A 27,958-nucleotide genomic window follows, 5' to 3' on the forward strand; every position below is an offset into this window, starting at 1 on the left:
CAGGAAGAGATGGCTGGTAATTCAGGCACCCTCTTAAAGGGCCAACACACAAAAATCCCTGTGGAGCCACTCAGCTTGTGCTCTGGCAGAGGGAGGGTAAAGTGGAGTGAGCAGAAGCCAGGATCAGGGGCTCTGGGGTTAGAACTCAAAGACAGATAATCCAGTTTCCTATGCTGAGGCATTCCCTCATGCTATGGAGGCCATCTTTCTCATTCTGGCATTAGCTATACAAACGGCTCTGCCTGGGGGGAAGACAGCTGATCCACCCTATTGGAAAAACACCTTGCCCCACTGAGTTGCTCAGGCCTATTTATTTATTTATTTATTTATTTAGAAACTGTTTATTTTCCATCAACCTTATTTCTGTTCTGTTAAGAATTTGTAGAACAGCTTAGGACCACTCAGTGGTTGTTCCCATTCAGTAGCCTGAGCGTGGGGGCTGCAGACCAGTCTTCAGTGGTAGGCTGAGCACTCCAGACTTCAGTAGGAAACTGCTGAATGGGTACAGAGGGCACCTGCACACCTTCAGACCAGTCTGCAACCTCAGGCTGAGCAGCAGTGAACTCAGGAGCAGGAGCAGTCCATTCACCTTGAAATTCCTCCTTGGTCACAGCCTTTTCAGCAGCCTGCTCTTCCTTTTCAATCTCTTCAGGATCTCTGTAGAAGTACAGATCAGGCATGACTTCCCACGGGTGTTCATGGGAGATGGTGCCATGCATGCGTAGTACTTCCCGGGCCAGCATCCACCACATCAGACCAACTGAATGAGCCCCCTTGTTGTTGCAAGGGATGGCAATGTACACATAGCGCAGAGGACAGTCTGTGTTACACAGAGAAATGGTGGGCAGGTTAACATAAGACGCTTCTGTGAGAGGCTGGTGGTCAGCCCTGGAGTCAGTAACCACCAGAAGTCTTGGCTCCCAGAAGGCTGCCTGGGACTGGTTGGTGAAGGTTCCAGGAGTGAAGCTGCCGGCAATAGGAGTGGCTCCAGTGGCAGCAGCAAACTTCAGCACAGCTCGCTGGCCAGTATTCCTGGATGATATGACACTGACGTCAGCTGGGTTTTCGATGGTAACAATGGCACGAGCTGCCAGCAGAAGCTTCTCCCAGGTTCTCTTCAGATTGATGATGTAGATGCCATCACTTTTCCTTTTGTAGATGTACTGTGCCATGTGGAAGTCAAGGTTGGTGCCACCTAAGTGGGTTCCTGCTGCAAGGAATTTGAGGACATCCTCCTCCTTCATTTTCAGGACATCAAGGGCTCTGGACATTGTGAAAAGTTTCCCTTTAAGTGGGAACCGAGAACAACACTGTATGGAGCCCTCACTGGGTAGCACTGAAAGCGCTCAGGCCTATTAAAAGGCTGAGAAAACCAATAGCCTTCAGGCAGAAGCAATAGCCCCATCCTGTTGAAAAGAACTCTTGCCACACCTGTGGGTGATTGCCTGAGGGCTAATAAATACAAAATCCTATCAGTCTGTAGATAAAGGTGGTTTTTGAAGGCTTTGTATCTTTGCCTGATCTAATTAGTCAGAAACAGCATTTGACACTGTCCTGTACTAGAGATTGAGAGGCATAGCAGATCTACCTAATACATAGTCACAAACCCAAACAGGCATCCAAAATGAGGAGGCAGCTCTGACTGGTTTGGCTCAGTGGGTAGAGCATCGGCCTGAGGACTGAAGGGTCCCAGGTTCGATTCCGGTCAAGGGCATGTACCTTGGTTGTGGGCACATCCCCAGTGGGAGGTGTGCAGGAGGCAGCTGATTGATGTTTCTCTCATCAATGTTTCTAACTCTCTCTCCCTCTCTCTTCCTCTCTGTAAAAAATCAATAAAAATATTTTTTAAAAAATGAGGAGGCAAAGTAACAACACCCAAATGAAAGAATAAGAGAATTCTCCAGAAGAGATAAATGAAATGGAGATAAGACATTTATCTGAAACAGAGTTCAGAATGATTGTAAAGATGCTCAACAGCAAGAGGAAAAATATAGTAACTATGAAAACAAAGAATGACCTAGTAAGAAGGCTAACCCCTATTTTGTAAAACCACTGTTTGAAATTCTCTGCTATTTAGATAGTCCCTTATTCTGTAAAGTCAACTCTGCTATTTTTTAGACAGTCTCTTATTCTGAAAAAATAACTTTGCTTTCTAGCCTGCTTGAATAATAAGGAAGATAAACTTAGCTGTCTGACCTTGTAGGCCAGAGACTAGATACGCCCATACTCTCATGCCATGCCAGATGTATTTTTTAATTGGATAGAACTGTGTTGTTTTCAAGGCCACCAGCGAGATAACCACTAAGTGCACATAGGGCTGGCTCTTTAATAAAAAGGAAAGTTCTGCTTGTAGCTCTGCTTAGAATTTGAATTCATTTTTCTCTAAGCCAGTGGTCGGCAAACTGCGGCTTGCGAGCCACATGTGGTTTGAGAGCCACGGTTTGCTGCTCTGTTGACTAATGAGTTTGCCGACCACTGCTCTAAGCCCACTGGTGTATATTAAAAAGTGTAATTACAAACTCTGTAAGCATTGCTTGGTTTTCTTCTCCGGCCTTCTGCAACACTAGCACAAATAAAGAAGACATTGGAAGGAATACACAGCAGATTAGGGGAAGCTGAGGATTGAATCAGTTAATTAGAAGACAGAGTAGAAAATACCACTCAATCAGTGAACCAAAAAGAAAAAACAATAAAAAAACTAACAGGAGGACAGCTAACGGAGCTGTGGGACAACATGAAATGTAACAATATTTGAACAGAAGAGGGAGAAAGGCATAGAGAACATGTTTGAAGAAATAATGACAAAAACCACATGATCATATCAATTAATGCAGAAAAAGCATTTGATAAAATCCAACACCACTTTTTAAAAAAATACTAGAGGCCCGGTGCATGAAATTTGTGCAAGGGGGGGTGTCCTTCAGCCCAGCCTGCACCCTCTCCAATCTGGGACCCCTCGAGGGATGTCTGACTGCCCGTTTAGGCCTGATCCTGGTAGGGCAGTCGGACATCCCTCTCACAATCCAGGACTGCTGGCTCCCAACTGCTCGCCTGCCTGCCTTCTTGATTGCCCCTAACCACTTCTGCCTGCCAGCCTGATCACCCCCTAACCACTCCCCTGACAGCCTGATTGATGCCTAACTGCTCCCTTGCAAGCCTGATTGCCCCTAACTGCCCTCCCCTGCAGGCCTGGTCCACCCCAACTGCTCTCCCCTGCAGGCCTGGGTCCCCCCCAACTGCCCTTCCCTGCAGGCCTGGTCGCCCCCAACTTCCCTCCTCTGCCAGCCAGCTTGGTCACCCCTAACTGCCCTCCCCTGCAGGCTTGATCACCCCCAACTGCCCTCCCTTGCAGGCCTGGTCCCTCCCAACTGACCTCTCCTACTGGCCATCTTGTGTCTACATGGGAGCAGCCATCTTTGACCACATGGGGGCAGCCATCTTGTGTGTTGTAATGATGGTCAATTTGCACATTACTCTTTTATTAGATAGGATAGAGGCCTGGTGCACGGGTGGAGGCTGGCTGGTTGCCCTGAAGGGTGTCCCGGATCAGGGTGGGGGCTCTCTTGGGGCATGGGGCAGCCTGGGCGAGGGGCCTGTGGTGGTTTGCAGGCCGGCCATGCCCCCCAGTGACCCAAGCAGAGGCCCTGGTATCTGGGATTTATCTTCTATAATTGAAACTTTGTAGCCTTGAGCGAAGGCCAGGGCCAGCCAGGGTGGGTTGGGAAGCTTGGCTTCCTCCATTGCTGGGGAAACCCAAACCTCCTTCTCGCTCCGTGGCCGCAGCCATCTTGGTTGGGTTAATTTGCATACTCGCTCCTGATTGGCTGGTGGGCATGACTTGTGGGCGTAGCGGAGGTATGGTCAATTTGCATGTTTCTCTTTTATTAGTGTAGATATTTTATTGATTTTTTTACAGAGAGGAAGGGAGACGGATAGAGAGTTAGAAACATTGATGAGAGAGAAACATCGATCAGCCGCCTCCTGCACACCTCCTACTGGGGATGTGCCCGCAACCAAGGCACATGCCCCTGACCAGAATCGAACCTGGGACCCCTCAGTCCGCAGGCCAATGCTCCATCCACTGAGCCAAACCAGTTAGGGCTCCAACACACTTTTTTGATAAAAACTCTCAGCAAAGTGGGAATAAAGGGATCATACCTCAATATAATAAAAGCATTATATGACAAACCTAGAACTAACATCACACTTGATGGGCAAATACTAAAACCATTTCCCCTAAGTACAGGAACAAGACAGGAATGCCCACTTTCACCAGTCCTGTCAACACAGTATTGGAAGTGCTAACCATAGCGATCAGACAAGAAGAAATAAAAGGTATCCAAACTGGAAAAGAAGCAAAACTCTCATTATTCTCAGTGACATAATATTGTACATAGAAAACCCTAAAGACTCCATTATAAAAAACCTTCTATATTTAATAAATGAATTTGGCAACCTAGCAGGATACAAAATTAACACCCAGAAATCTATGGCTTTTTTTATACACCAATAATATACTCACAGAAAGAGAAACTAAAAAAATCAACCCCATTTACCATTGCAACAAAAAAATTAAGATACTTAAAAATGAACTAGGGAGGTAAAAGACCTGTACTCCGAAAACTACAGGACATTGAAAAAAGGTAGACAAAAATCACATCATCATATCCACAGACGCAGAAAAAGCATTTGACAAAATCCAACACCCATTTTTGATAAAAATTCTCAGCAAAGTGGGAATAGAGGGAGCAAAACTCAATATGATAAAGGCCATATATGACAAACCTACAGCCAATATCATATTCAATGGGAAAAAACTAAAAGCATTTCCCCTAAGAACAGGAATGACTGCTTTCACCACTCTTATTCAACGTAGTACTGGAAGTCTTAGCCACAGCAATGAGACAAGAAGAAATAAAAGGCATCCAAATGGGAAAGGAGGAAGTAAAACTCCCATTATTCACAGATGACATGATATTGTACATAGAAAACCTAAAGACTCCACCAAAAAACTTCTAGATTTAATAAATGAATTTGGCAATGTAGCAGAATACAAAATCAACACCCAGAAATCTATGGCTTTTTTATACACCAACTAGAGCCTCAAGGCACAAAATTCATGTACTGATAAGGTCCCTAGCGGCTGCCAGGTACTCCTTCCCTCCCTTCCCCTGGCCGCCTGCCACTGCTGCTGGCTGGGGCATCCTTCCCTTCTCCGGATCAGCCCCGCACCCTGGTCAAACTCCCAGATAAACTCCTGGTCAAGGGGACAATTTTCATACCACACTTTTATTATATAGGATAATGAATACTCAGAAGGAGAAACTAAACAAACAATTCCATTTAGTAATGCAACAAAAATTAAAATACTTAGAAATAAACTTAACCATGCAGGCAAAACACCTGTATTCAGAAAACTATGGGACGTTGAAAAAGGAGATAGAAGATATAAACAAGTGGAAGAATATATCATGTTCATGGATGGGTAGAATCAACATCATTAAAATGTCCATATACCCAAGGAAATCTACAAATTCAATGCAATCCCTATTAAAATACCAACGGCATATTTTACAGAGCTAGAACGAATACTCTAAAAATGTATATGGAACCAAAAAAGACCCCGAATAGCTGCAGCAATCTTGAGAAAGAACAAAGTTGGAGGAATCACAATACCAGATTTCAAGTTATACTACAAAGCTACCGTAATCAAAACAGCCTGGTACTGGCACAAGAACAGGCATATAGATCAATGGAACAGAACAGAGACCCCAGAAATCGACCCAAGCCATTATGCTCAATTAATATTTGACAAAGGAGGCAAGAGCATACAATGGAGTCAAGAGAGTCTCTTTAATAAATGGTGTTGGGAAAATTGGACAGATACACGCAAAAAAAAAAAATGAAACTAGACCACCAACTTACACCATACACAAGAATAAACTCAAAATGGATAAAAGACTTAATTGTAAGTCGGGAAACCATAAAAATCCTAGAAGAAAACATAGGCAGCAAAATCTCAGACATCTCTCATAGCAAAATGTTTGTGGATACATCTCCTAGGGCAAAGAAAACCAAGGAGAAAAATAAACGAAAGGAACTATATCAAAATAAAAAGCTCAGCATGGCAAAAGAAACCATCAACAAAACAGCAGGAGCCCACTTAATGGGAGAACGTATTTGGCAATGATACATCTAATAAGGGGTTAATATCCAAAATATATAAGGACTCATACAACTTAACAGGAGGAAGACAAACAATCCAATTTAAAAATAGGCAAAGGACCTAAATAGACACTTCTCCAAAGAGGACATACAGGTGGCCAAGAGACATATGAAAAAATGCTCAGTCACTGATCATCAGAGAGATGCAAATTAAAACAACAATGAGGTACCATCTCACACCTGTCAGGATGGCAACCATCAACAAATGACAGTGCTGGCGAGGATGTGGAGAAAAAGAACCCTAGTACATTGCTGGTGGGAATGTAGACTGGTGTAGCCATTATGGAAAACAGTATGGAGTTTCCTAAAAAATTAAATATGGAACTGCCATTGGACCCAGTGATCCCATTTCTAGGAATATATCCTAAGAAACCCGAAATACAAATCAGAAAGAATGTAGGCACCCCTATGTTCACAGCAGCGTAAGATCTGAAAACAGCCCAAGTACCCATCAGTAGATGAATGGATAAAAAAGCTGTGGTAAGTATATACCGTGGAAAACTATGCAGCAGTAAAAAAAGAAGAATCTCTTACCCTTTGAAACCTGGAAATATCATGCTATGTGAAATAAGTAAATCAGAGAAAGACAAGTACCACATGATCTCACTTACATGGGCAATCTAAGTAACAAAAACAAAATGAACGGAGTCGATCCTGAGACTTGAAGCATGGGACAGAGCACAGAATCTGGGAAGGAAGGTGGGGGACAGTGGGTGGGTGGGAGGTAATCAACCATGGACCTTGTATGCATATATGCATGGCCCAAGGACACAGGGTGGGGTGGTCCTGGGTCTGCGGGAGGTGGGGGGAGGCGGAGGTGGTCTGAAGGGGGTCAATGGGGGGAAAAAACATATGTAATACTTTCAACAATAAACAATTATTTTAAAGAATAAAAATAAAATCTGTGGTCACCCAAAAAAAAATTATAATTTCAACCTGGCCAGGTAGCTCAGTTGGTTAGTGTTGTCCCAATATGCCAGCCAAGGTTACAGGATCAATCCTGGGTCAGGGCACACAGAACCATCAACCAATGAATGCATAAATAAGTGGAACAACAGATTGCTGTTTCTCTGTCTTTCTTCCTTCTTCTAAAATAAATTTTTTAAAGTAAAAAAAAAAAAAAAGCCATTTCTCTCAACAATAACGGTTTCATTGGAAGAGAGATGCCAACATTTTTTTCTTTCTATGTTTGTGTTCTTTGACAATATTCCTAAATTGATAAACCTCAGTTAACTCATAAAGGAGGTAACAAGTGTCATACATCTTTAAAAAAAATATTTTTTAGTCCTCACCTGAGGATATTTTTCTATTGATTTTATTTTATTATTTTTTTTCCATTAATTTTAGAGAGAGTGGAAGAGAGAAATAACGATGTGAGAGAAACACATCAATTGGTTGCCTCCTGCACGAGCCTGGACCTGGGCCCGGGCCTGGGAGGAGCCTACAACCGAGGTACATACCCTTGACTGGAATGGAACCTAGGACCCTTAGGTCCGCCAGCTGATGCTCTATCCACGGAACCAAACCACTAGAGCAAGTGTCATAGATCTTGTTAAGGCATACATGTTTAGAACTACACACACACACACACACACACACACACACACACACACATACACGCACACACACTTTTTGGAAATGCATCTAATACATTATAGGAAATATTTCAGTATTTAGATAGTAAGAAAGGCAAAAGCTGTTCCAGACAGCTGGTTGCTGGCTTTCGCTTCCTGCCAGCCCTAGATATATCTTGTTGAAAAGAGAAGGTCACACATGTCCATCATCTCACAGAGCTACTCCATGACCACGATGAATCAAGACAAAGGCAAAGGCATTCATGTCTGTATACCTAATGAAAAAGCACAGGTTTCCAAAGAATAAAAAAGACAAAAATTCCCCTTTTCTCACTAATGTGACTTGTACTTTGTACAACTTAGATTTAACACTGTCATTCTTCCTCCCTTTTAAGTGAAAATGAGTATCATTAACCAAGACAGAATTAAGTTCATTTCCTCACAGAATTCAATGCAGAAAAATGTCTTGCTTCCCCAAATAGCAAATTATCTATCACAAGGCAAAACACAACAAGAAACGCTTTTTATTCTTTCCTATTGATTTTTAGGGAGAGTGGGAGAGGGAAAGACAGAGAGAAATATTGATGTGAGAAACATCAATTGGTTGCCTCCTGCATGTGCCCTGATCAGGGCCTGGGCCAGGGAGGAGCCTGAAATAGAGGTATGTGCCCTTGACCGGAATCGAACCCAGGACCCTTTGGTCTGCAGGCTGATGCTCTATCCACTGAGCCAAACCAGCTAGGGCACAAGAAATCCTTTTAGCCCTAGCTGGCTTGGCTCAGCGGATAGAGCATCCATCAGCAGACTGAAAGGTCCCAGGTTCAATTCTGGTCAAGGGCACATAGCTGGGTTGTGGGCTCAATCCCCAGTGGGGACATGCAGGAAGCAGCCAATCAATGATTCTCTCTCATCATTGATGTTTCTATCTATCTCTCCCTCTCCCTTCCTCTCTAAAATCAATACAAAATATATATTAAAAAAAAAATCCTTTGAAATGTGCTGTTACTCTTATACCCTTTAATCATTTATGGTTTGTGGTCATTCTTATTATTTGAATTCATTCCATTACATGTCTCTTTTACTACAGATGTTATTTTCTTGGTCTTTCACTGGAGAGGACTAAAAAAAAAAAATACGACTGAAGTTTTTAATTGTATGAATGAATAAAGATGTCAAAAATTATAAGTAAACAAATTAAAATGTAATTTGCTTCAGGAAAACATGTCTGAATTTGTACAGACATGATAATTGTGACTCAGAATGTATAGTGATTAAATGGGAAAAATTACAGGTTGATTTGAAATTACATTATTACAATGGAATATTAAGTATATCCTCAGGAAATAAAAACAATAATAGTTCTTAGCATAAGAGTACTTTGGAAACAGTTAATATTTCTTTAAGAAGAGTTATTTATTAGAGGGAAAAAATGGACATAATTTTGATCACATACAACCCAAGATAACTGAAAACATTGAGATTACACTCAGCTCTGAGAGACAGGAAACATCCAGAGTCTGCCTGAAATGAGGAAAGCGGCGATTCTCACATGGAAGGACTGGCTCAGAGCCCTCACTGCAGAGGGTGGTACAAGAACAAACTGTCATGGGGCTCCTTGGCACTGCACCATTGCAGCTGTCACAGTGGGATCTGAATCACAGTCAGTAGTAGTACCAACAGGACGAGATGATTACTAGTCAAATTAGACCTCATGCAAATGCAGTCTAGAGAACAGTGCGCACCCTTCAGAAAACAGCCCCAACCATGACAGTCTACGTTTGTTGTCTGGTGGACACCTATGGGCTCGCAGGAAAAGCCAACCTATGCTGGACCTTTAATGTTAAACGCTGAACAAATGTAAAGCTTACTTACACCTGACATTAAGGGAAGTGAAGCAGTCGCTGGTGGTTTTGAGGATATTCTTGGCTGGCAGGGCAAAGATTGAGAACACAAACTAAAAGCAAATGTACATAAAAGCTCTATGCTTCTATCCATCTCCTCTACACACGTGGCTTCAAAACCAGTGTAACCCAATTTCACTTCTGCATTCAAGTTTCATGGAAGTGAGGCCTTGGAGATTTCTAACACGGAACCATAAAGGCACTAGATTGTGGAAAATGTAGTTCACAACATTCCTCACGTTGACCTAACAGAGTCAGGAAGGGTCATCTCTGACTCTAAATCTTATTGTCCAATCACAGGTATTCTCCTCTTAATGCAAAACCCAGGCAAAAGCGAAGGACTATAGATGGAAAAAATTCACGAGGCTCTACAATGAACTTTGCATATGTACAAATGTATCGCAAATATTTATTGACTTAAATAATACTGAATGTCAACTGTAATGGAAAAACTAAAGAACATATTTACAGGAAAATGGAGTAAGGCTCTTCAGGCCAATGAAAAGGCACTTTTCTGTTAAAATAGATTATATATATGGGTGAGGCATATTCATTCAATACTTGTCACAGGAGGCCAGTAGGGAAAAAGAACAAATACGCAAGTATCATTTTTCAATGTTCCTTTTCTTACAAAACAATTACAAAAATTACATAAAAGTTAAACCCACTTGCATATTAGTAAACCACTTCCATTCACCCATGGATGTAATAAATGTTTATCATCTGACTAAAAGGCAAAAAAAAAAAAAAAAAAAAAAAAAAAAAAACCTGTTAAACTTACAAACTCTGGCTTAAAGAGTTTCTACAGAATTATATAACCTCTACTTGCAAAAGTAGAATTCCGTACTACAGAGAATCACTTTAAGAATGAGTCAGTGTTAATGACCATAGATGTCTAAATGCTTATAGCATTTCTTTCATGTTGTGAATTTTTGGAATTATAGGAATTAATTTGCACCTGGCTTACATGTACTAGTTACAGCAATATGATTGCCTTCCAGTGCAGTTTACAAGCTCCTCTGAATGTATTTGTTAAAAGTTTGTCTTCACTAGCATTATACAATAGCTATTCAGTGTACGTTCTCACATGGCATTGTGGGGACATGAGGCTAAATGAAGGTTTTCCTACATAGTTACATCCAATAGAATTCTCTCCGCTTTTGAGTTTTTTTCATGGCATTTCCAATAAAAAGGGGACGGCTGAAGGCTTTTGCACATTCTATATATTTATATGCTCTCTCTCTACGTACGTTCTTACATGTCCAAGAAAGGCTCTCCCACATTCCTTATATTCGTAGACTTATTCTTGGGTATGATTTTGTAAGAACTAGGGCAACCCAAGGCTTTTCTACAATCTTTATTTTGATAAGCCCTCTCTTCAGTGTGAGTTCTTTCATTCTATATAATAGACTGGAAGAAATGAATGCTTTCTAACCCTCCTGACATTTCTAGGGCCCATCCCCAATCTGGAGCATCATATGTGATTGCACAGATGAAAGATAAATAAGGCTCTCCCATATTCTTTACACTAACAGGGTTTATCTCTAGAGTGTGTTTTCAAATGTTTATGTAAACTGCTTGAGTAACTGAAGATTTTACCACATTCTACACATTCGTAGGGCTTTTCTCCACTGTGTGTTCTTTCATGTACTCGAGAGGACTTGAGAGAACGAAAAGCTTTGCCACATTGTTTACACTCATATGGTTTCTCTTCACTATGAGTTTTTTCATGAACTTGGAAGTAACTGAGACGACTAAAGGCTTTCCCACATTGCTTACACTCATAGGGTTTCTCCCCAGTATGAGCTATTTCATGATTTCTAAGGGAAGTGGGATAACGGAAAGCTTTTCCACATTCCTTACATTCATAAGGCTTCTTTCCATCATGAGTCCTTTTATGGTTTTTAAGATATTTGAGAGAACTGAAGGCTTTAGCACAGTCCTTACATTCATAGGGCCTTTCCCCATTGTGTATCATTTCATGATGTCGAAAGTTTCTTGGACATCGGAATTCTTTCCCACACTCCTTACATTTAAAAGGTCCATCTCTAGTGTGCTTGATCATGTGTCTTTGAAATATGAGAAGAGAACTCCAGGCTTTCCCACACTTCTTACACTCATAGAATTTCTCTTGAGTATGAGTTCTTACATGTCGACATAAGTTACTTAAATACCTGTAGGCTTTACCACATTTTGTACATTCATAGGGCCTTTCTCCACTGTGTTTCTTTTCATGTACATTAATATATCGGAGATGCTTGAAAGCTTTCCCACATTCCTTACATTTATAAGGCTTCTCTTCATATTCCTCACACTGGTACAGTTGGGGTCCAGCGTCAGAGCTCAGGAGGTTATTAAACGATAAATAATGCATGAAGACTTGTCTACACAACCTGGATGTGGGTAGTTGTATTTCAGTAGGAGTTTTCTTCCTTTCATTATGATTTGGAATCTGTCTGAAGTTTTCTCTGCATTGACTACCATCCTTCCATTTACAGAGGCTCTCTACCATATGACTGCTGTAAAAATCAGAAGCATATTATTAATACTTTGCTTATTAATGATGTTATATTTATTACTAGTATGACAGTGACATTTTTACCATTTTTAAGGAAAGTGTGGGGTTTCTGCACATTCAGGTTGTTTGAGCGTAGATATACTAAAAGCCTTGAAGGAGGACTCAATCATAGATATTATGAAAATAGTCATAGTCATTAATGGTGTTTCTGAATAGTGTTCCAAGTGTATTTTTTAAAAAATCCTGAGAATATATGTTTATTGAGTTTGAGAGAGAGAGAGAGAGAGAGAGAGAGAAATATCAATGTGAGAAAGAAACATCAATTGGTTGCCTCCTGTACGTGCCCCTACCAGGTATCAAACCTGCAACCTAGGTATGTGCCCTGCAATCTTTTGGTATACTGGATGATGCTACAACTAACTGAGCCACCCTGCAAGGGCCCATGTGTATCTACTACTACTACTACTACTACTACTATTATTATTATTATTATTATTGTTAATCCTCACCAAAAAATTTTTTTTCCATTCATTTTTTAGAGAGAGTGTAAGGTAGAGAGGAAGGGGAGGAAAGAAGGGAGAGAGAGAGAGAGAGAGAGAGAGAGAGAGAGAGAGAGAGAGAGATGTGAGAGAGACATTGATGGTTGCCTCCCGCACATACCCTGACTGGGGCCAGGAATTGAATCTGCAACCCAGGTATCTGCCCTTGACTGGGAATATTTGATCACATATTTAGATTATCTTGTGGAACATTGCTTTCTCATGTCAGTGTGACTCACCTAAGATTCATTCCATGATGTTCATACTGATCTTCACTCTCATGGTCTTCACATTTTTCTTCTAAAATACATGCTAGGGAAAAAAAGCATCATAAATTATTAAAAAATACTAGTATAAAAAATGGTTAGACTTTAGGTCCATGATGAGCTGTGATCATGCCTAATTTAATTATCAATGTATTCCCTTTCCACATTTCAGTTCTTGAAGCAGCATTGATGAGCAAGCAACATAGTTTTCTAATTGACTAAATAAATAAAAAGTTGTCATCACTACCTACTGATGCCAGGTTCCAGAAGGTTTCCAGCATCACATCTGTGTAGAGTTTCTTCTGGGTGGGATCCAGGAAAGCCCACTCCTCCATCGTGAACTCCACATTAACATCCTCAAAGGCCACTGAGTCCTAAAACATCCCACATATGTATATGGGTGAGACAGACAGCACTGGGGATCTATACATATTTCATAAGAAGTTCACATAGGACACGAGGTCCCCAACATTCATTCTATGACTTGCTTGTCATACTATTGTATTGGCCACACTCAGTTCCTCATGAACACATGGAATTTATTGATATGATTTTATTGTGATCACTTAAAGTCTTCATTACTCTCTAATGTCAGAGTAAAGACCACTTTGAAAAAATTCAAATAACATAATATTCCTATATTAAGTACATCAATTCCTGTGAGAAAACTCATCTTTAAAAAAAATATTTATTTACTTATTTGTATTTTAATATATATTTGTATTGATTTTAAAGAGGAAGGGGGAGGGAGATAGAAACATCAATGGTGAGATAGAATCACTGATTGGCTGCCTCCTGCATGCACCACACTGGGGATTGAGCCTGCAACCCGGGCATATGCCCTGACCGGGAATCAAAACGTGACCTCCTGATTCATTGGCCGATACTCAACCACTGAGCCATGCTGGCCAAGCTAAAATGTGTTTGCCAATTTAGGGAATGCTAATTGCTTACTTTTACCTTTTTTCTCCCTACCTTATCCCCCCAGATTTTGGCAATTCTTAATGAGTCATGGCAGTACATTTCTTTGCATTAATCCAATAAGACCAGTTCCAAACTATGTGGCCCTATTAACCAAGACTTTGGAATGCCATGTCCAAGAGAGACATGCCTGGATTTTGGATGTCATCAGAAAGCCTTAAGGAATTGAGATTGACTCCTGAAGCTGATCAGCCAATCAAAAGTCACTTGCAGAAATGGCCTAATACCTTGCTTGGTCATGTGGTTCATCACAGTCTTTCCAGGTAAAGTATGAAGGTTGTGTTCCTGAAAGATGGCAAGGAAGGAACCTCAAGACACCTTCATGGACGTCAAGGACTTGAGGACTTGACCCAAACCTACAGGTATTCCAGGTTCAGCCTAATGCCAACTGTGGCTTGACTTCTCCTCCAGAGGGGCTGATTGCTCACTAAAGGTCAATCTAAAGAGTCCTTGTGAAAAAACAAGCAAAGCAAATTTGAAAGAGCCCATGTGATTGATTTGATCAGTTGCTATTCTTGTTGTGCTTATGCAATCAGGCCAAACTAAAACTGGACTTAATGCAATCTCTTTGAAAATGAGGGCAATCTGAGGGAGAAAAATTGTGTTTCAGTGGAAATCACAATTGGGAATATTGGACTCCAATGCAATGAACTGTCTTCAAAGTATTGTTTTAAAGGCTATGTTTGTGTATGTCATACAGGCCTCAGCCCTGTTGACATCACCAGGGATGTTTTACCTTCAGACAATCTATCAGATTGCCATGGTGTGATTTCATTCCAGCAGAAGCCTTATATATGGAAATCTTTTCACTTAGTTTATGATTTGCTGCATGCATTTATGTGTTTTGTGCTCTTCTACTTTCATAGAATGTATGCCCATGTCCTTATTTACCTGATTACTTGCTCACACAATATAGGCCTCTCTTAGAAGCCATCTGAATCACTGTGTCCTGAAAATGAGGCAACGGTTTGGACTTATAGCTGAGTCAATGAAGTATGGACAGTCTATCGGCTTCACTAGAAACTACTTTCCCTTTTCTGTCCAAAGGGTTCAGACAGAAAAGGCTCATAGTTTCTTACTAAGTAAATCTTAGAAGATTTCCCTTAGCTTAATGTGAGTTAACACATTGCGGACCAGTAGTTTTATTGCTAGCTTTACCCAGTGGCCAGGTAAGTTTCTAATGAACGAGTACAAAAAACGTTTTACATAAATGTTAAAGGCATGCTTTAAAATTAAAGACCCATTGCATTTTGAAGCTATTTACTACATGTTCTTACAAGCTAGTATCTTTTTAAAGCATTCTCGTGATTGGCCTCAAGCCTTAGAAGGGAAACACAAAAATTCTCGTGATCCGTCCGCAATGTGTTAAGTATGGTGGACAGAGCTTCAGACAGGTGCAACACACCTGCCTCCAGGGAAGTTATTCCCCCAACCTAATTGGGAACACTGTAAGTTAATCTTTCCCTTTACCACATGGGTTCTTACCTGTCACTAGACGTTTAGTCTCCTCACTTTTGAATTGTGCCTGTTAACCTTCTTGTCAAGTCTGTCATTTCTAGAACAGAACAAGAATGCCAGCTTGTCCAATGAACCAGCCTCCTAGACATTGCCTATGTCACCTCCCAGGGACACCAGAATGACCTGGACTTTATAGAACCCCTACATGAAGATTCGCTGTCCCTTTAGCTACCTCCTTCCTGGTCAGAGAGGGAGAACCTTTGAGCCTTAGGAGAGGCAGGACTATATGTTCCTCAACAGCAGGAAGCAGTTACAAGAGATGGAGACCTTAGTCCCTTTTTCCTTTGTAAGATTACAGAGGTTCCTTTTCTCTCAGGGGGGTGGGAATGATACGGTTGTAATAACCATTGTTATTAATAATACGAATGGAGCAAAGGGAAGGCCAGGCATTATAGGCATATCCTGAGGGAAGGGAACTGGACAAAGGGAAGATAGATGCATGCCCAGTAAAGTTGGGGTGAATAGGAAAGGTACTTGTCTGTCAGTCTTACCTGGGAACAAAGGTCACTGGCCAGAATGGGCGTGGCCACTGCAAGCACATGAAGATTTGGGATAGTTAATCCCCCAAACATCCCTGAACAGACAAATTCCCTCTCTTGTGCCTTCAGGACCCTTGGGGCTCCTGTTGCTTGGGGCGTGCTCTGTGGCCCACAGCCATGTGGACCCTCTCTCACACTGGACTAGTGGACTGCAGCTAGCCTAATGCTGTACTGGACCCAGCTGCAACATGGAATGGAAACTCTGGACAGTGGCTTTTACTGAAACCCAAGCTACACTTCTTCTATGACTGGACTAAGGGAGATGGGACTTTAGAAACTCAGGGATATAATTCATCGCAAATAAAAATCACTCATTCTCCCTGTGAGTCTCAGAAAGTTATTTTTCTTGAGATATGTTAAGAACTCAACTCCTGGCAGCAGCCAGGGGGGAAGAGGACCATCCACTTTGTCTGAAAACAGTGGGATAGTCACTGGGGAAGGGGTGAAAGGACACCTGAGCAGCCCCCAGAATGAACTCTGGGAGCTTCTCTTCCCAGGGAATAACGAAACTGCTCCCTCTCTCAGGCTTCAGCTCATAGTGAGAAATTACTGCTGGATTCAGTGTAAGGTTCTGACCCAAATGAACTCCCAAATTGACAATCCCTAAACCAAGACAAAGACCCCTGACTTTCCCAGACTTTCTTAATGTGCATGAATTACATACACTCTGAGTGCAATTACACTGTGGATGCAAAACTCCAATCTATGTCGCGAAAAAGGCCCCGGGGAACCACAACTAAAACCTCAGAAGGGGCATCACGCCCTCCCTCATGTGCACGTGCATCCCCAGCTTTCCAGGGCTATGGCTTCTCACAGGAGAGGCTTCTTCCATGGTGGGTGTGAGCAGGTAGGACACCTGAAGGGAGAGACTCCCCAGAAAAACTCAGGGGGCCTTCAAATACTTCCCTTTGAAGGCTCGGGGGTGGGAACCTTCCTGAGCTTTAAATAACTGGCCTTAGGCCTCTGCTCCATACAGAGGTTGCTCTGGACCACCACTGATATTTTAAATGACACATTGCCAGTGTTCCAACAATCTACCAAAGTCATTTAAACACAGTGTTTAGCCTGGCTGATGTGGCTCAGTATTTGAGTGTCGACCCATGAACTAGGAGGTCACGGTTCGATTCCCGGTCAGGACACATGCCCAGGTTGCGGGCTCCATCCCTAGTGGGGGGCATGGAGGAGGCAGCCAATCAGTAATTCTCTCTCATCATTGATGTTTTTATCTCTCTTTGCCTCTCCCTTTCTCTCTGAAATCCTATATAATAAAAGGCTAATATGCAAGTTGACCGAACAGCAGAACGACCAGTTGCTATGATGCACACTGACCACCAGGGGGCAGATGCTCAATGCAGGAGCTGCCCCTGGTGGTCAGTGTACTCCCACAGGGGGAGCACCGCTCAACCAGAAGCTGGGCTCATGGCTGGCGAGTGCAGCGGCGGTGGCGGGAGCATCTCCCGCCTCTACGGCAGCACTAAGGATCCCTCAGGGGTCCCGGACTGCGAGAGGGCTCAGCTGGGCTGAGAGACCCCCCTCAAGTGCATGAATGTTGTGTACCTGGCCTCTAGTAAATAATAAAATAACAAGGGGGACATCTATATTTTCAACAATACAGATAAATAAAAAATATGTGTATTTTTAAAAATACCCCACCAATGCTTATGTGTCAAGGAGGGAAAAATTGTAAGGCACTTTTCTAGCTCAACAAGAAAATTCACAAATATCTATTGCATTGCCAAAAAAAAAAAAAAAAAAAAAAAGTTCATTAACTGTTCCACTAGAGGCCCGGTGCATGGGTAGGGTCCCTGGGCCTGGCTGGCGATCAGGGCCGATTGGGGCCTTCCTCCCCGGCTACTGGCCGGGGCCTTCCTTTGTTTCGCACTGCCCCCTGGTGGTCAGCGCACGTCATAGCGAGCGGTCAAACTCCCGAGGGAACAATTTGCATATTAGCCTTTTATTATATAGGATGGAAAGATTTTTTTAAATGTTTTTGATTTTTTTAGAGAGAAAGGAAGGGGAAGGGCGAGAGAGAAACATCAATGTGACAGAAAAACATTGATCGGTTTCTTCTCATAAACATCACAACTGGGGATGGGACCCCCAACCTTTTGGTGCATGGGGCAATGCTCAGCCAACTGAGCCACACTAGCCAGGGCAAGATTGTGTTTTATAAACTATTTTTGAAAAATGTTTTTATTGATTTCAGAGAGAGGAAGGGAGAGGGAAAAAGAGAAACATCAGTGATGAGAGAGAACCATCGAATGGCTGCCTCCTGCACGCCTCCTACTGTGGATCTAACCTGAAACCCAGATGTATGCCCTGAATGGGAATCAAACTATGACCTCCTGGTCACGAGCTACACTGGCTGGGCATTTTATAAACTATTAATCATACTTCTACACATCTGTTCTAAGCCCTGAAAATCCATCTGACTCACTCAAAATAAAAGAATAGGTCTTTTACTATTCCTACCCACATTCAGAGGAAAAAAAGGGAAACAAGACTTTATTATTTCTTTTTTATTAATCCTCACCCGAGGATATTTTTCCATTGATTTTTAGAGAGAGTGGAAGGGAGAGGGAGAGACAGAGAGAGGGAAACATTGAAGTGAGAGAGATACTATCAATTGCTTGCCTCCTGCAAGTGCCCCAACCAGGCCTGGGGTTTGAGCCTGCAACCGAAGTATGGGCCCTGGTCCAGAATCAAACCCAAGACTCTTCAGTCCACAGGCCCATGCTCTACTCACTGAACCAAACCAGTTAGGGAACAAGACTTTAATACATGAGATGTAACAATGAATATTTTATTTCTTCTAAAGCCACTTGTCTCTAGCATATTTTAAAATATTTTATACTGTGTTTCAAGTTGCAGTGATGAAATACATTTTTATTCACTATAAACCTCAGACTAACATAAAGTGAATAAATGTTTAAAGGTGACAAACTCAGGGTGAGGCAGCACCTAGGACACATGGAAAAGTTACCCAAGAGGAACCTCCACTCAGAGGGCTTCCCATAGGATGTCTGTGCCCAGGAAAGGTTCTCAAAAGAGAGGCACAAAGACTTTATGCAAAGTAGGTCCAGGTGGTTATCAGCTACTGTTCTCTCATGTACAATATCCACACACATGCAATAAACCTTTTAAACATTGCCATTCATTCACTGTGGGAAAATGATAAACAATTAAAATACTAAGTCTGCTTTATTAAAAAGGAGAGAACAGGGAGAACCAAGATGGCAGCGTTGGTAAATGCCAGTACTCACCATCTCCCACACCCACATCAAAATTACAACTAAAATACAGAACAACCATCATTCAGAACCGCCTGAAAGCTGGCTGAATGGAAGTCCTACAACTAGAGAAGTAAAGAAGAAAGCACATTGAGACTAGTAGGAGGGGTGGAGGCGCTGAATGAGCTGATCTGAAACCCACATGTGCCATTGTTTTAATCAGGAGGGAGATTATCTCTGCAGAGGCCGCATGTGAGGAGCAAGGGGTCCCAGCCCCACACCAGACCCCCAGCCCAGGGCTCCAGAGCTGGGAAGAGAAGGCCCCACAACTACAGGCTGTAAAAACCAGCGGGGATTGTGGCTGAGTGACATGGAGGTTGCTGAAATCCCAGGTGTTCCTCTTAAAGGGCCCATGCACAAACTTACAAGGTCCTGCTTCTTCCGAGCTCCAGTGCTGGCGGACCTAAACACACATGGGGAGGAACTGGCTTGTCTGGCATCAGGGCAGGAACTTGGGGGCGGCTCTCTCCCAAATGGGGGGTGCTGACAGGGATCACTTGTTTCTGTGCTGGGATCTCCCCTGTGGCAGGGCTGACTGGCAGCCATTTCTGAGTCTCCCTCAGTCTGGAGCACACTGTTTGCCCCACCCTGATAAATCCCCTTCACCTAGTACATAGAAACAAACACAGGGAAGCAAGCAGCCAAAATGCAGAGACAAAGAAATGTCACAAACGAAAGAAATGGAAGCAAACAAACTACTGGATACAGAGTTCAAAACCATGGTTATAATGTTACTCAAGGATCTTCATGAGACTTTCAAGGATCTTAGTGAGAATGTCAAAGACATGAAAAAGGACCAGTCAGAAATTAAGCATACACTAACTGAAATAAAGAATAATTTACAGGGATTCAACAGTAGAGTAGAGGATTCTGAGAATCAAATCAATGGTTTGGAATATGAGGAAGCAAAAAACACCCAAACAGAACAGCAAAAAGAAAAAGGAATCCAAAAATATGAAGACAGTGTAAGGAGCCTCTGGGAAAACTTCAAGCATACCAACATCAGAATTATGGGGGTGCCAGAAGAAGAAAGAGAGCAAGCTACTGAAAACCTATTTGAGGAAGTAATGACAGAAAACTTCCCCTACCTGGTGAAAAAAAAAGATTTACAAGTCCAGGAAGCACAGAGTCCCAAACAAGAGAAACCCAAGGAGGCCCACACCAAGACACATCATAATTAAAATGCCAAGGGTTAAAGGCAAAGAGAGAATCTTAAAAGCTGAAAGAGAAAAGCAGTTGGTTACCTACAAGGGAGCACCCATATGACTGTCAGGTGATTTCTCAAGAGAAACTTTGCAGCCAGAAGGGAGTGGCAAGAAATATTCAAAATGAATAGTAAGGTCCTACAACCAAAATGACTCTCTCCAGCAAAGCTCTCATTTAGAATTGAGGGTCCGATAAAGAGCTTCACAAACAAGAAAAAGCTAAAGGAGCTCATCACCACCAAACCAGTATTATATGAAATGGTGAAGGGTCTTCTTTAAGAAGAGAGGAAAGGAGGAGATAGTAAAATGGCAATAAATACATATCTATCAACAATTCAATCTAAAAATCAAAATAAGTGAACAAAGTAAACTGGATGAATAAAATAGAATCTGAGGCATGAAAGCATGGAATAGACTGAAGAATCTCAGAGGGAAGGGTAGGGTGGAGGTGGGAAGAGATTAATTAAAGATCATACCTGTGGACACAGATAATAGGATGGTGAAGGCCTGGGATGGGGTGGGAACTGGGTGGAGGCAGGCAGTATGGGGTAAGAAAGTGGACATCTGTAATACTCTCAACAAAGATTTTTAAAAATATATTTTATTGATTTTTTACAGAGAGGAAGGGAGAGGGATAGAGAGTTAAAAACATCGATGAGAGAAACATCAATCAGCTGCCTCCTGCACACTCCCTACTGGGTATGTGCTCACAACCAAGGTACATGCCCTTGACTGGAATCAAACCTGGGACCCATGAGTCCGCAGGCCGACGCTCTATCCACTGAGCCAAACTGGTTAGGGCAACAAAGACTTTTTTTTTTTTTTTTTTTTAAAGGAGAGAACAGGCTATGGATACTGTGGCTTATTTAGTTGAGTGTCATCTCATGCACTGAAAGGTTGCTGGTTTGATTGCCTGTCAGGGTGCATGCTTGGGTTGTACACTTGATCCCTGATAAGGGGTGTGCAGAAGCAGCCAGCTGATGTTCTGCTCTCACATCCATGTTTCTCTCCCTTCCTCTCTCTCTAAAAGAGGGATCTCTTACCCTTTGGGACAGCATGGATGGACCTGCTAAGTGAAATAAACCAATCTGAGAAAGATATATATCACATAATCTCAATTATTTGTGGAATCTAATGAACAAAATGAATTGACCAACAAAAGAAAAGCCAAACCAAATAATTTATCCTATCCTATAAAATAAAAGGCTAACATGCAAATTGACTGAATGGCGGAACGACTTGTCACTATGAGGCGCACTGACCACCAGGGGGCAGACGCTCAATGCAAGAGAGCGTCACTCAGCCAGAAGCCAGGCTCATGGCTGGTGAGCGCAGCGGCAGTGATGGGAGCCTCTCCTGCCTCCATGGCAGTGCTAAAGGTGTCAAACTGCCAGCTTATGCCCGCTCCCCACATCCGTCGGACATCCCCCCAGGGCTTCTGGACTGCAAGAGGGTACAGGCCAGGCTGAGAGACCCCCCTGAGTGCACAAATTTCGTGCACTGGGCCTCTAGTATACTTATATGCATAGCTCATGGACACAGGCAATACGGTAGTGAAGACCTGGGGGTGGGTGGGTAGGAGTTGGGAGAACGGGGCATGGGGGGTGGAAATGGGAGATATCTATATATATAAAAAGCCAGTGACCAGAAAGCCGTAACAACCAGAACAACCAATCGCTATGACCGCACACTGCAGCCAGCGAACCGGCCGGATCAGGGGATGGGGCCAGCTGGCCAATCTCCCATGGCCCTTCCCCCTGGCCGGCCCTACCCCTAATCCTGCAGCCCCTTTCCCCGGCTGGTCTCACCCCTGATCGCCACCCCCCATCCCAATAGGGGGCAAGGCCGGCCAGCCAAGCACCTGCGGCCCCTCCCTCTGGCCAGCCCCACCCCTGATGGGCCCCCACCACCCCAATTGGCCCACAGCCCCACCCCCCCCAGTCAGCTCCACCCCCAACCAGCCCCTCCGCTCTGATCAGGGGCAGGGCTGGCCAGCCAACCACCCATGGCACCTCCCCCAGGCCACTGGCCCCTGATCAGCCCCCCCCACCCCATTCAGGGGTGGGGCAGGCCAGGCCACCACCTACAGCCCCACCCCCGATGAGCCCCCTTCACCCCAATCGGCGGTGGGGCCCCCTGGCCAATCACTCTCAGCCCCTCCCCCGAGCTGGCCTGGCCCTGATTGCCCCGATCGGGGCAGGCTGGCCAGCCAACCTCCCGCCATCTCCTCTTCCCAACAGGCCCAGCCTGGATCCACCCTATTGGGGCTGGGCCGGCTGGACCCCACCTGTGCATGAATTCGTGCACTGATCCTCTAGTCTATAATACTATCAACAATAAAAAATATATAATCAATCAATCAATAAGAGACAACAGGCCCACAATGGATCACGTGTACTAAGCACACCATCAAAACCAAAACTTAGAGGGAACCAAGATGGTGACATAGGTAAACACCTGTACTTGTTGCTTCTCACAACCACATAAAAATTACAACTAAAAGACAGAACAACTATCATCCAGAACCACGGGAAAGCTGGCTGAGTGGAAGTTCTACAACTTGAGGTAAAGAAGAAAGCGCATTGAGACTGGTAGGAGGTGCAGAGGCACAGAATGGGCTAGCACCCAGATGTGCTGCTTTTTTAATCGAGAGGGAGATACAAGCTCCCACTTGCTCTGAACTCCAGTTCCAGGCAAGACTCTGGGTGACCAGACACCTACGGGGAGAAACTGAACTGTCTGGCATTGGGACAGGAATGGGAGGGCGGCTTTCTTTCAGAAGGGGGTGCTCACAGTGGCCATTTTTACTGCACTGGGACCTCTCCGGTGCAGGGATGACTGGAAGCCAGTGCTGTTTGCTCCGCCCAGGAGATTCCCTGAGACCCCGCCCCACCCAAACTGTGCACAGTGGCTTTTGCATATGAATGGCCTGTCCTTTCTTAGCCTAAAACCTGTCAAACAGGAAGAAGCAGCAGCAGCCTGTCTTGCTACACACACAGCTGGGCCTCGTCTGGGCACTTCCAAACCCCATACAAAGAGGAATCTGCAGATCTCTCTGTAGCTCCTGCTGGGTGGCCCCAGGCAGTGGCTGAATTTGCACCTCCTTGGAGATCCAAGAGCCAGTGTACCCAGTGGTCACTGTGAGATCATACAACTCTTCACATCCATAAGTGACACACTCAAGGGGCAGACTCAATGAGCACCAAAGCCCCACTGAAGCAAGTCCTGCCTCATAAGGGTGTCTCCTACACAGCAGCTCTTCATCCTCACAGCCAATTGACCTGCAGGTCAATTCCTCCCAGTGATACCAGCAGCAATCAAGGCTTAACTACAGTAAGACTGTGCAAACAGCCCACAAAGGGGTGCACCAAGAGTGTGCACCTCAGGTGACTGGGGAGGCTGAGCCACTGGGCCCTATAGGACACCAACTACACAAGGCCACTCTATCAACTCAAGGAGACTTAGCAGCTAATCAGTACAGAGAAACAAACACAGGGAAGCAGCCAAAATGCGGAGACAAAGAAACAAGTCACAAATGAAAGAAATGGATGAAAGCAAACTACTGGATATAGAGTTCAAAACCATAGTTATAAGGTTACTCAAGAACCTTCTAGAAACCCCTGAGGAACTTAGTGAGAACTTCAAGGATCTTAGTGAGAATGCAAAAAAATGAAAAAGGACCAGTCAGAAATTAAGCATACACTGACTGAAATAAAGAATAATATACAGAGATCCAACAGCAGACTAGAGGATCCCAAGAATCAAGTCAAAGATTTGAAGTACAAGAAAGCAAAAAACACCCAACCGGAAGAGCAAAAAGAAAAAAGAATCCAAAAATATGAAGATAGTGTAAGGAGCCTCTGGGACAACTTCAAGCGTACCAACATCTGAATTCTGGGGGTGCCAGAAGAAGAGAGAGAGCAAGACACTGAAAACATATTTGAAGAAATAATGACAGGAAACTTTCCCAACCTGGTGAAAGAAATAGACTTACAAGTCCAGGAAGCACAGAGAACCCCAAACAAGAGGAATCTAAATAGGACCACACCAAGACACATCATAATTAAAATGCTAAGGGCAAAAGACAAAGAGAGGATCTTAAAAGCAGCAAGAGAAAAACAGTTAGTTACCTTCAAGGGAGTACCCATACGATTGTCAGCTGATTTCTCAACAGAAACTATGCAGGCCAGAAGGGAGTGGCAAGAAATATTCAAAGTGGTGAATAGCAAGAACCTACAACCAAGGTTACTCTACCTAGCAAAGCTATCATTTAGAATTGAAGGTCAGACAAAGAGTTTCACAAACAAGAAAAAGCTAAAGGAGTTCATCACCGCCAAATCAATATTATATGAAATGCTGAAGGGTATTCTTTAAGAAGAAGAAGAAAAAGGTAGAGATAAAAAATTATGAACAACAAAGTGACAACAAATACATATCTATCAACAAGTGAATCTAAAAATCAAATGAATAAAAAATCTGATGAACAGAACAAACTGGTGAATGTAATAGAATCAGGGGCATGAAAATGGAGCAGACTGACGATTCTAGCAGTGGGCGGAAGGGGGGGGGGAGGGAGGGGTGTGGGGGGTGCAGGAAGAGACTGGACAAAGAGCTTACACCTATGGATGAGGACAGTGTGAGGGGGGGAGGGGGGCCCAAGGGCCTGGAGTGGGGTGGGAACTGGGTGGAGGGGAGCTATGGGGGGAAAAAAGAGGAACATCTGTAATAATCTGAACAATTAAGATTAAACAAAAACAAAACTTAATAAGGTCATGAACCACATAACAACAACATATGGTCAACAACAGACCACATATAGGATGGTGGTCCCATAAGATTGTAATGGATTTGGCCCCAGCTGAGTGGCTCAGTTGGTTGGAGTGTTATTTCATACAACGAAAGGTTGCAGTTTTGATCCCAGGTCAGGGCACATTGCCTGGGTTGCAGGTTTGATCTCGGGGTTGGGGTGTCTCAGGATGGGACATATGGGAGCAACCATTTGATGTTTCACTCTCACATCGATGTTTCCTTCTCTCTCCCTTCCCCTTTCTAAAATCAATAAAAATATGTCTTGGGGTGTGGATTAAAAAAAAGATTATAATGGGTTTGAAAAATTCCTATCACCTAGTGATGTCATACCCACCATAACATCGTCGGACCATGCAGTTTATAGTGATGCTGGTGTAAACAAGCTTCCTATGCTGCCAGTCCTATAAAAGTATAGCACATACAATTGTTACACTTGATGATAATAAAGGATTATGTTACTGGTTTATGTATTTACTATACTATCCTTTTTATCTTTATTTTTTTAATATATTTCTTTATTGATTTCAGAGAGGAAGGAAGAGGTAGAGAGAGATAGAAACATCAGTGATAGGAGAGGATCATTGATCGGCTGCCTCCTGCAAGCCCTCTACTGGGGATCGAGCCCACAACCCAGGCATGTGCCCTTGGCCAGAATCAAATCTGGGATCGTTCAGTCCACAGGCCGATGCTCTATCCACTGAGCCAAACTGGCTAGGGCTTTATCTTTATTTTAAAGTGTACCATTCTACTATTAAAATTTTGCTGTGAAGCAGTATGCTGTTTTATGCGGGCAGCAGCCTCACAGGTCTTGTGTTGATTGTGCCTTTTATTTATTTATTTATTTTTATTTTATTGATTTTTTACAGAGAGGAAGTGAGAGGGATAGAGAGCCAGAAACATCGATGAGAGAGAAACATCGATCAGCTGCCTCCTGCACACCCCCCACTGGGGATGCGCCCGCAACCAAGGTACATGCCCTTGACCGGAATCAAACTTGGGACCCTTGAGTCCGCAGGCTGATGCTCTATCCACTGAGCCAAACCGGTTAGGGCTGATTGTGCCTTTTGATTGCATCATTGCCTCCTGGGCTTGATGAATCTGTTTTTTGTAAATTTCCTGGCCTAACTGTACAGTGTGATAAAGTCTACAGTCGTGCACAGTAACCTCCTAAGCCTTCATATTCACTCACCAATCACTGACTCCTGCAGAGCAGCCTCCAGTCCTGTAGCCCATTCAGGGTCAGTGCCCCACACGGATGTACCATTTTCTACCTTGCACACCACATTTTTACTGCACCTTTTCATAAATGCTTACTACCATTGCATTACAATTGCCGACAGTATTCAGTACAGTAGCACGTTGTACAGGATTGTTGCCTAGGACCCACAGGCTACACCATATGGCCAGGTGTGTAGTAGGAAAGACCATGCAGGTGTGTGTGAGAGAACTGAAAACAACAAAACTGCCTCAAGATGTACTCCCCAGGTTCAGGGGTGCATGACTGTATGTAACTGCAGTTTCACCTCTCCCAGGAGTAAAATTCTAACCCAGTCACTCTGCAACTTGCTGTTCAACACTAATCTGTCTAAAAGCCTCCTGCTGTTCCTTCCCCTAAGCAGTGGTCGGCAAACCGTGGCTCGATAGCCGCGGTTTGCCGCTCTGTTGACTAATGTGTTTGCCGACCACTGCCCTAAGGAAAGGGGACCCTGCCTGAAACACTACTTTAACCTCTTAACGATGCCTCCTTTCTGCCTATTGTAAACGCCTTCCATTTTCAACAGCTCCTCTGAGATTCTATTTACTAGATGGGATGCAGCTCCTTTCCTGAATGGGAATCAAGCCAGTTAGACCTTCCAACTTAACTCAGCTGAATTTTGTTTTTAACCGTTTGAAAAGCACCAGAAAACAAATAGCTGATAAACATGCTGTGACTCAGAGAAGGGAAGATGGCGGTAAAGATTGGGAGAGAGACTGGAAATGCAGGCATTTGCTCCAGAGCAGGGCCTGGGGGACAGGGGGTGGACTTGAGAGCCTGCTCCACAAACATCAAAACCCAGGAGAAAACGGGATCCTTCTGGGGAGAAAGGAGGGACAGGGGACCCACAGACCACAGCTCCTCCCATGCACGAACCGAGGAGACGGAGTCACCATTGTCCCCAATGACCCTCCCGGTGGTCACCGCACCTACTGCGGAGCCGCGGGGATGTGGGTGCAGAGCTGCCCAGACACGCTCCGCAGCCGAAGGCCCTGCCGCGGGGACAAACTGGACGCCCGGGTCCCGGCTGGGCCCCACACTGCGAGCCCGAGGGGCCTGCAGTTTCAGCGGAGCCCCCGGGCGCCTTGGGTCCACAGGCCCCGGACCTGACCGTGCAGAGATGGTCCCGCCACGGCGGCTCCACCCGCCCCTCCTCCCCGTCTCCACGCCCAGCAGCACACTCACCATTTCTAGTTTCCTGGGCCTCCCTGAGTCCCGCCTGCAGCTCCCACCAGCCGTGCAGACCACTATTCCACAGATGAGGACAAAACAAGGGAGATGCGATCCCAGTGCAGCTGAAGGGAGAGGAACATCCGGGTGGTAGCAGAGCGTAGCCCC

General features: G+C 43.9%; 2 protein-coding genes across 7 annotated transcripts in view; one reads left to right on the forward strand and one right to left on the reverse strand.

Annotated features, from left to right (window-relative positions):
• Positions 1 to 15,505, forward strand: part of LOC308252120 (zinc finger protein 124-like) — a 63,824-nt gene extending 48,319 nt beyond the window's left edge. For both annotated transcript variants that reach the window (XR_013960986.1, XM_080676183.1), the window contains one exon: positions 14,012 to 15,505. Coding sequence is in view for 1 of the 2 variants with exons in the window: in XM_080676183.1 (XP_080532309.1) it covers positions 14,012 to 14,165 (154 nt within the window). In the remaining variant the exon portion in view is untranslated. The remainder of the gene's footprint in view (positions 1 to 14,011) is intronic.
• On the reverse strand, positions 333 to 27,958 carry LOC308252119 (small ribosomal subunit protein uS2B-like). 5 transcript variants are annotated; one of them, XM_080676182.1, is made up of 5 exons: positions 27,806 to 27,931; positions 13,275 to 13,397; positions 12,997 to 13,069; positions 11,564 to 12,219; positions 333 to 1,263 (listed from the first exon to the last, which is right to left on the reverse strand). In XM_080676182.1, the coding sequence occupies exon 5, from the start codon at positions 1,242 to 1,244 to the stop codon at positions 402 to 404; it is 843 nt and encodes a 280-aa protein (XP_080532308.1). In that variant the 5' UTR covers positions 1,245 to 1,263; positions 11,564 to 12,219; positions 12,997 to 13,069; positions 13,275 to 13,397; positions 27,806 to 27,931; the 3' UTR covers positions 333 to 401. The 5 variants fall into 5 exon arrangements, with proteins under 5 accessions (XP_080532308.1, XP_080532304.1, XP_080532307.1 ...); XM_080676178.1 differs by lacking the exon at positions 333 to 1,263 and adding an exon at positions 15,490 to 15,559 and having other exon boundaries at positions 9,204 to 12,219; positions 13,271 to 13,397; positions 27,806 to 27,958; XM_080676181.1 differs by lacking the exon at positions 333 to 1,263 and having other exon boundaries at positions 9,204 to 12,216.

The sequence above is a fragment of the Plecotus auritus genome (genome assembly GCF_963455305.1).
Source record: "Plecotus auritus genome assembly, chromosome: 6".
Taxonomy (NCBI): Eukaryota; Metazoa; Chordata; class Mammalia; order Chiroptera; family Vespertilionidae; genus Plecotus; species Plecotus auritus.

Excerpts from the sequence above, each read along its gene's own strand:
- LOC308252119 (XM_080676178.1), bottom strand. The coding sequence starts at position 13,358 with ATGGAGGAGTGGGCTTTCCTGGATCCCACCCAGAAGAAACTCTACACA. Across the intron at positions 13,070-13,270 it reads CTGGAACCTGGCATCAGTAG|CATGTATTTTAGAAGAAAAA; the intron begins GTAGTGATGACA and ends TTTTTTCCCTAG. Across the intron at positions 12,220-12,996 it reads CATCATGGAATGAATCTTAG|CAGTCATATGGTAGAGAGCC; the intron begins GTGAGTCACACT and ends TGATTTTTACAG.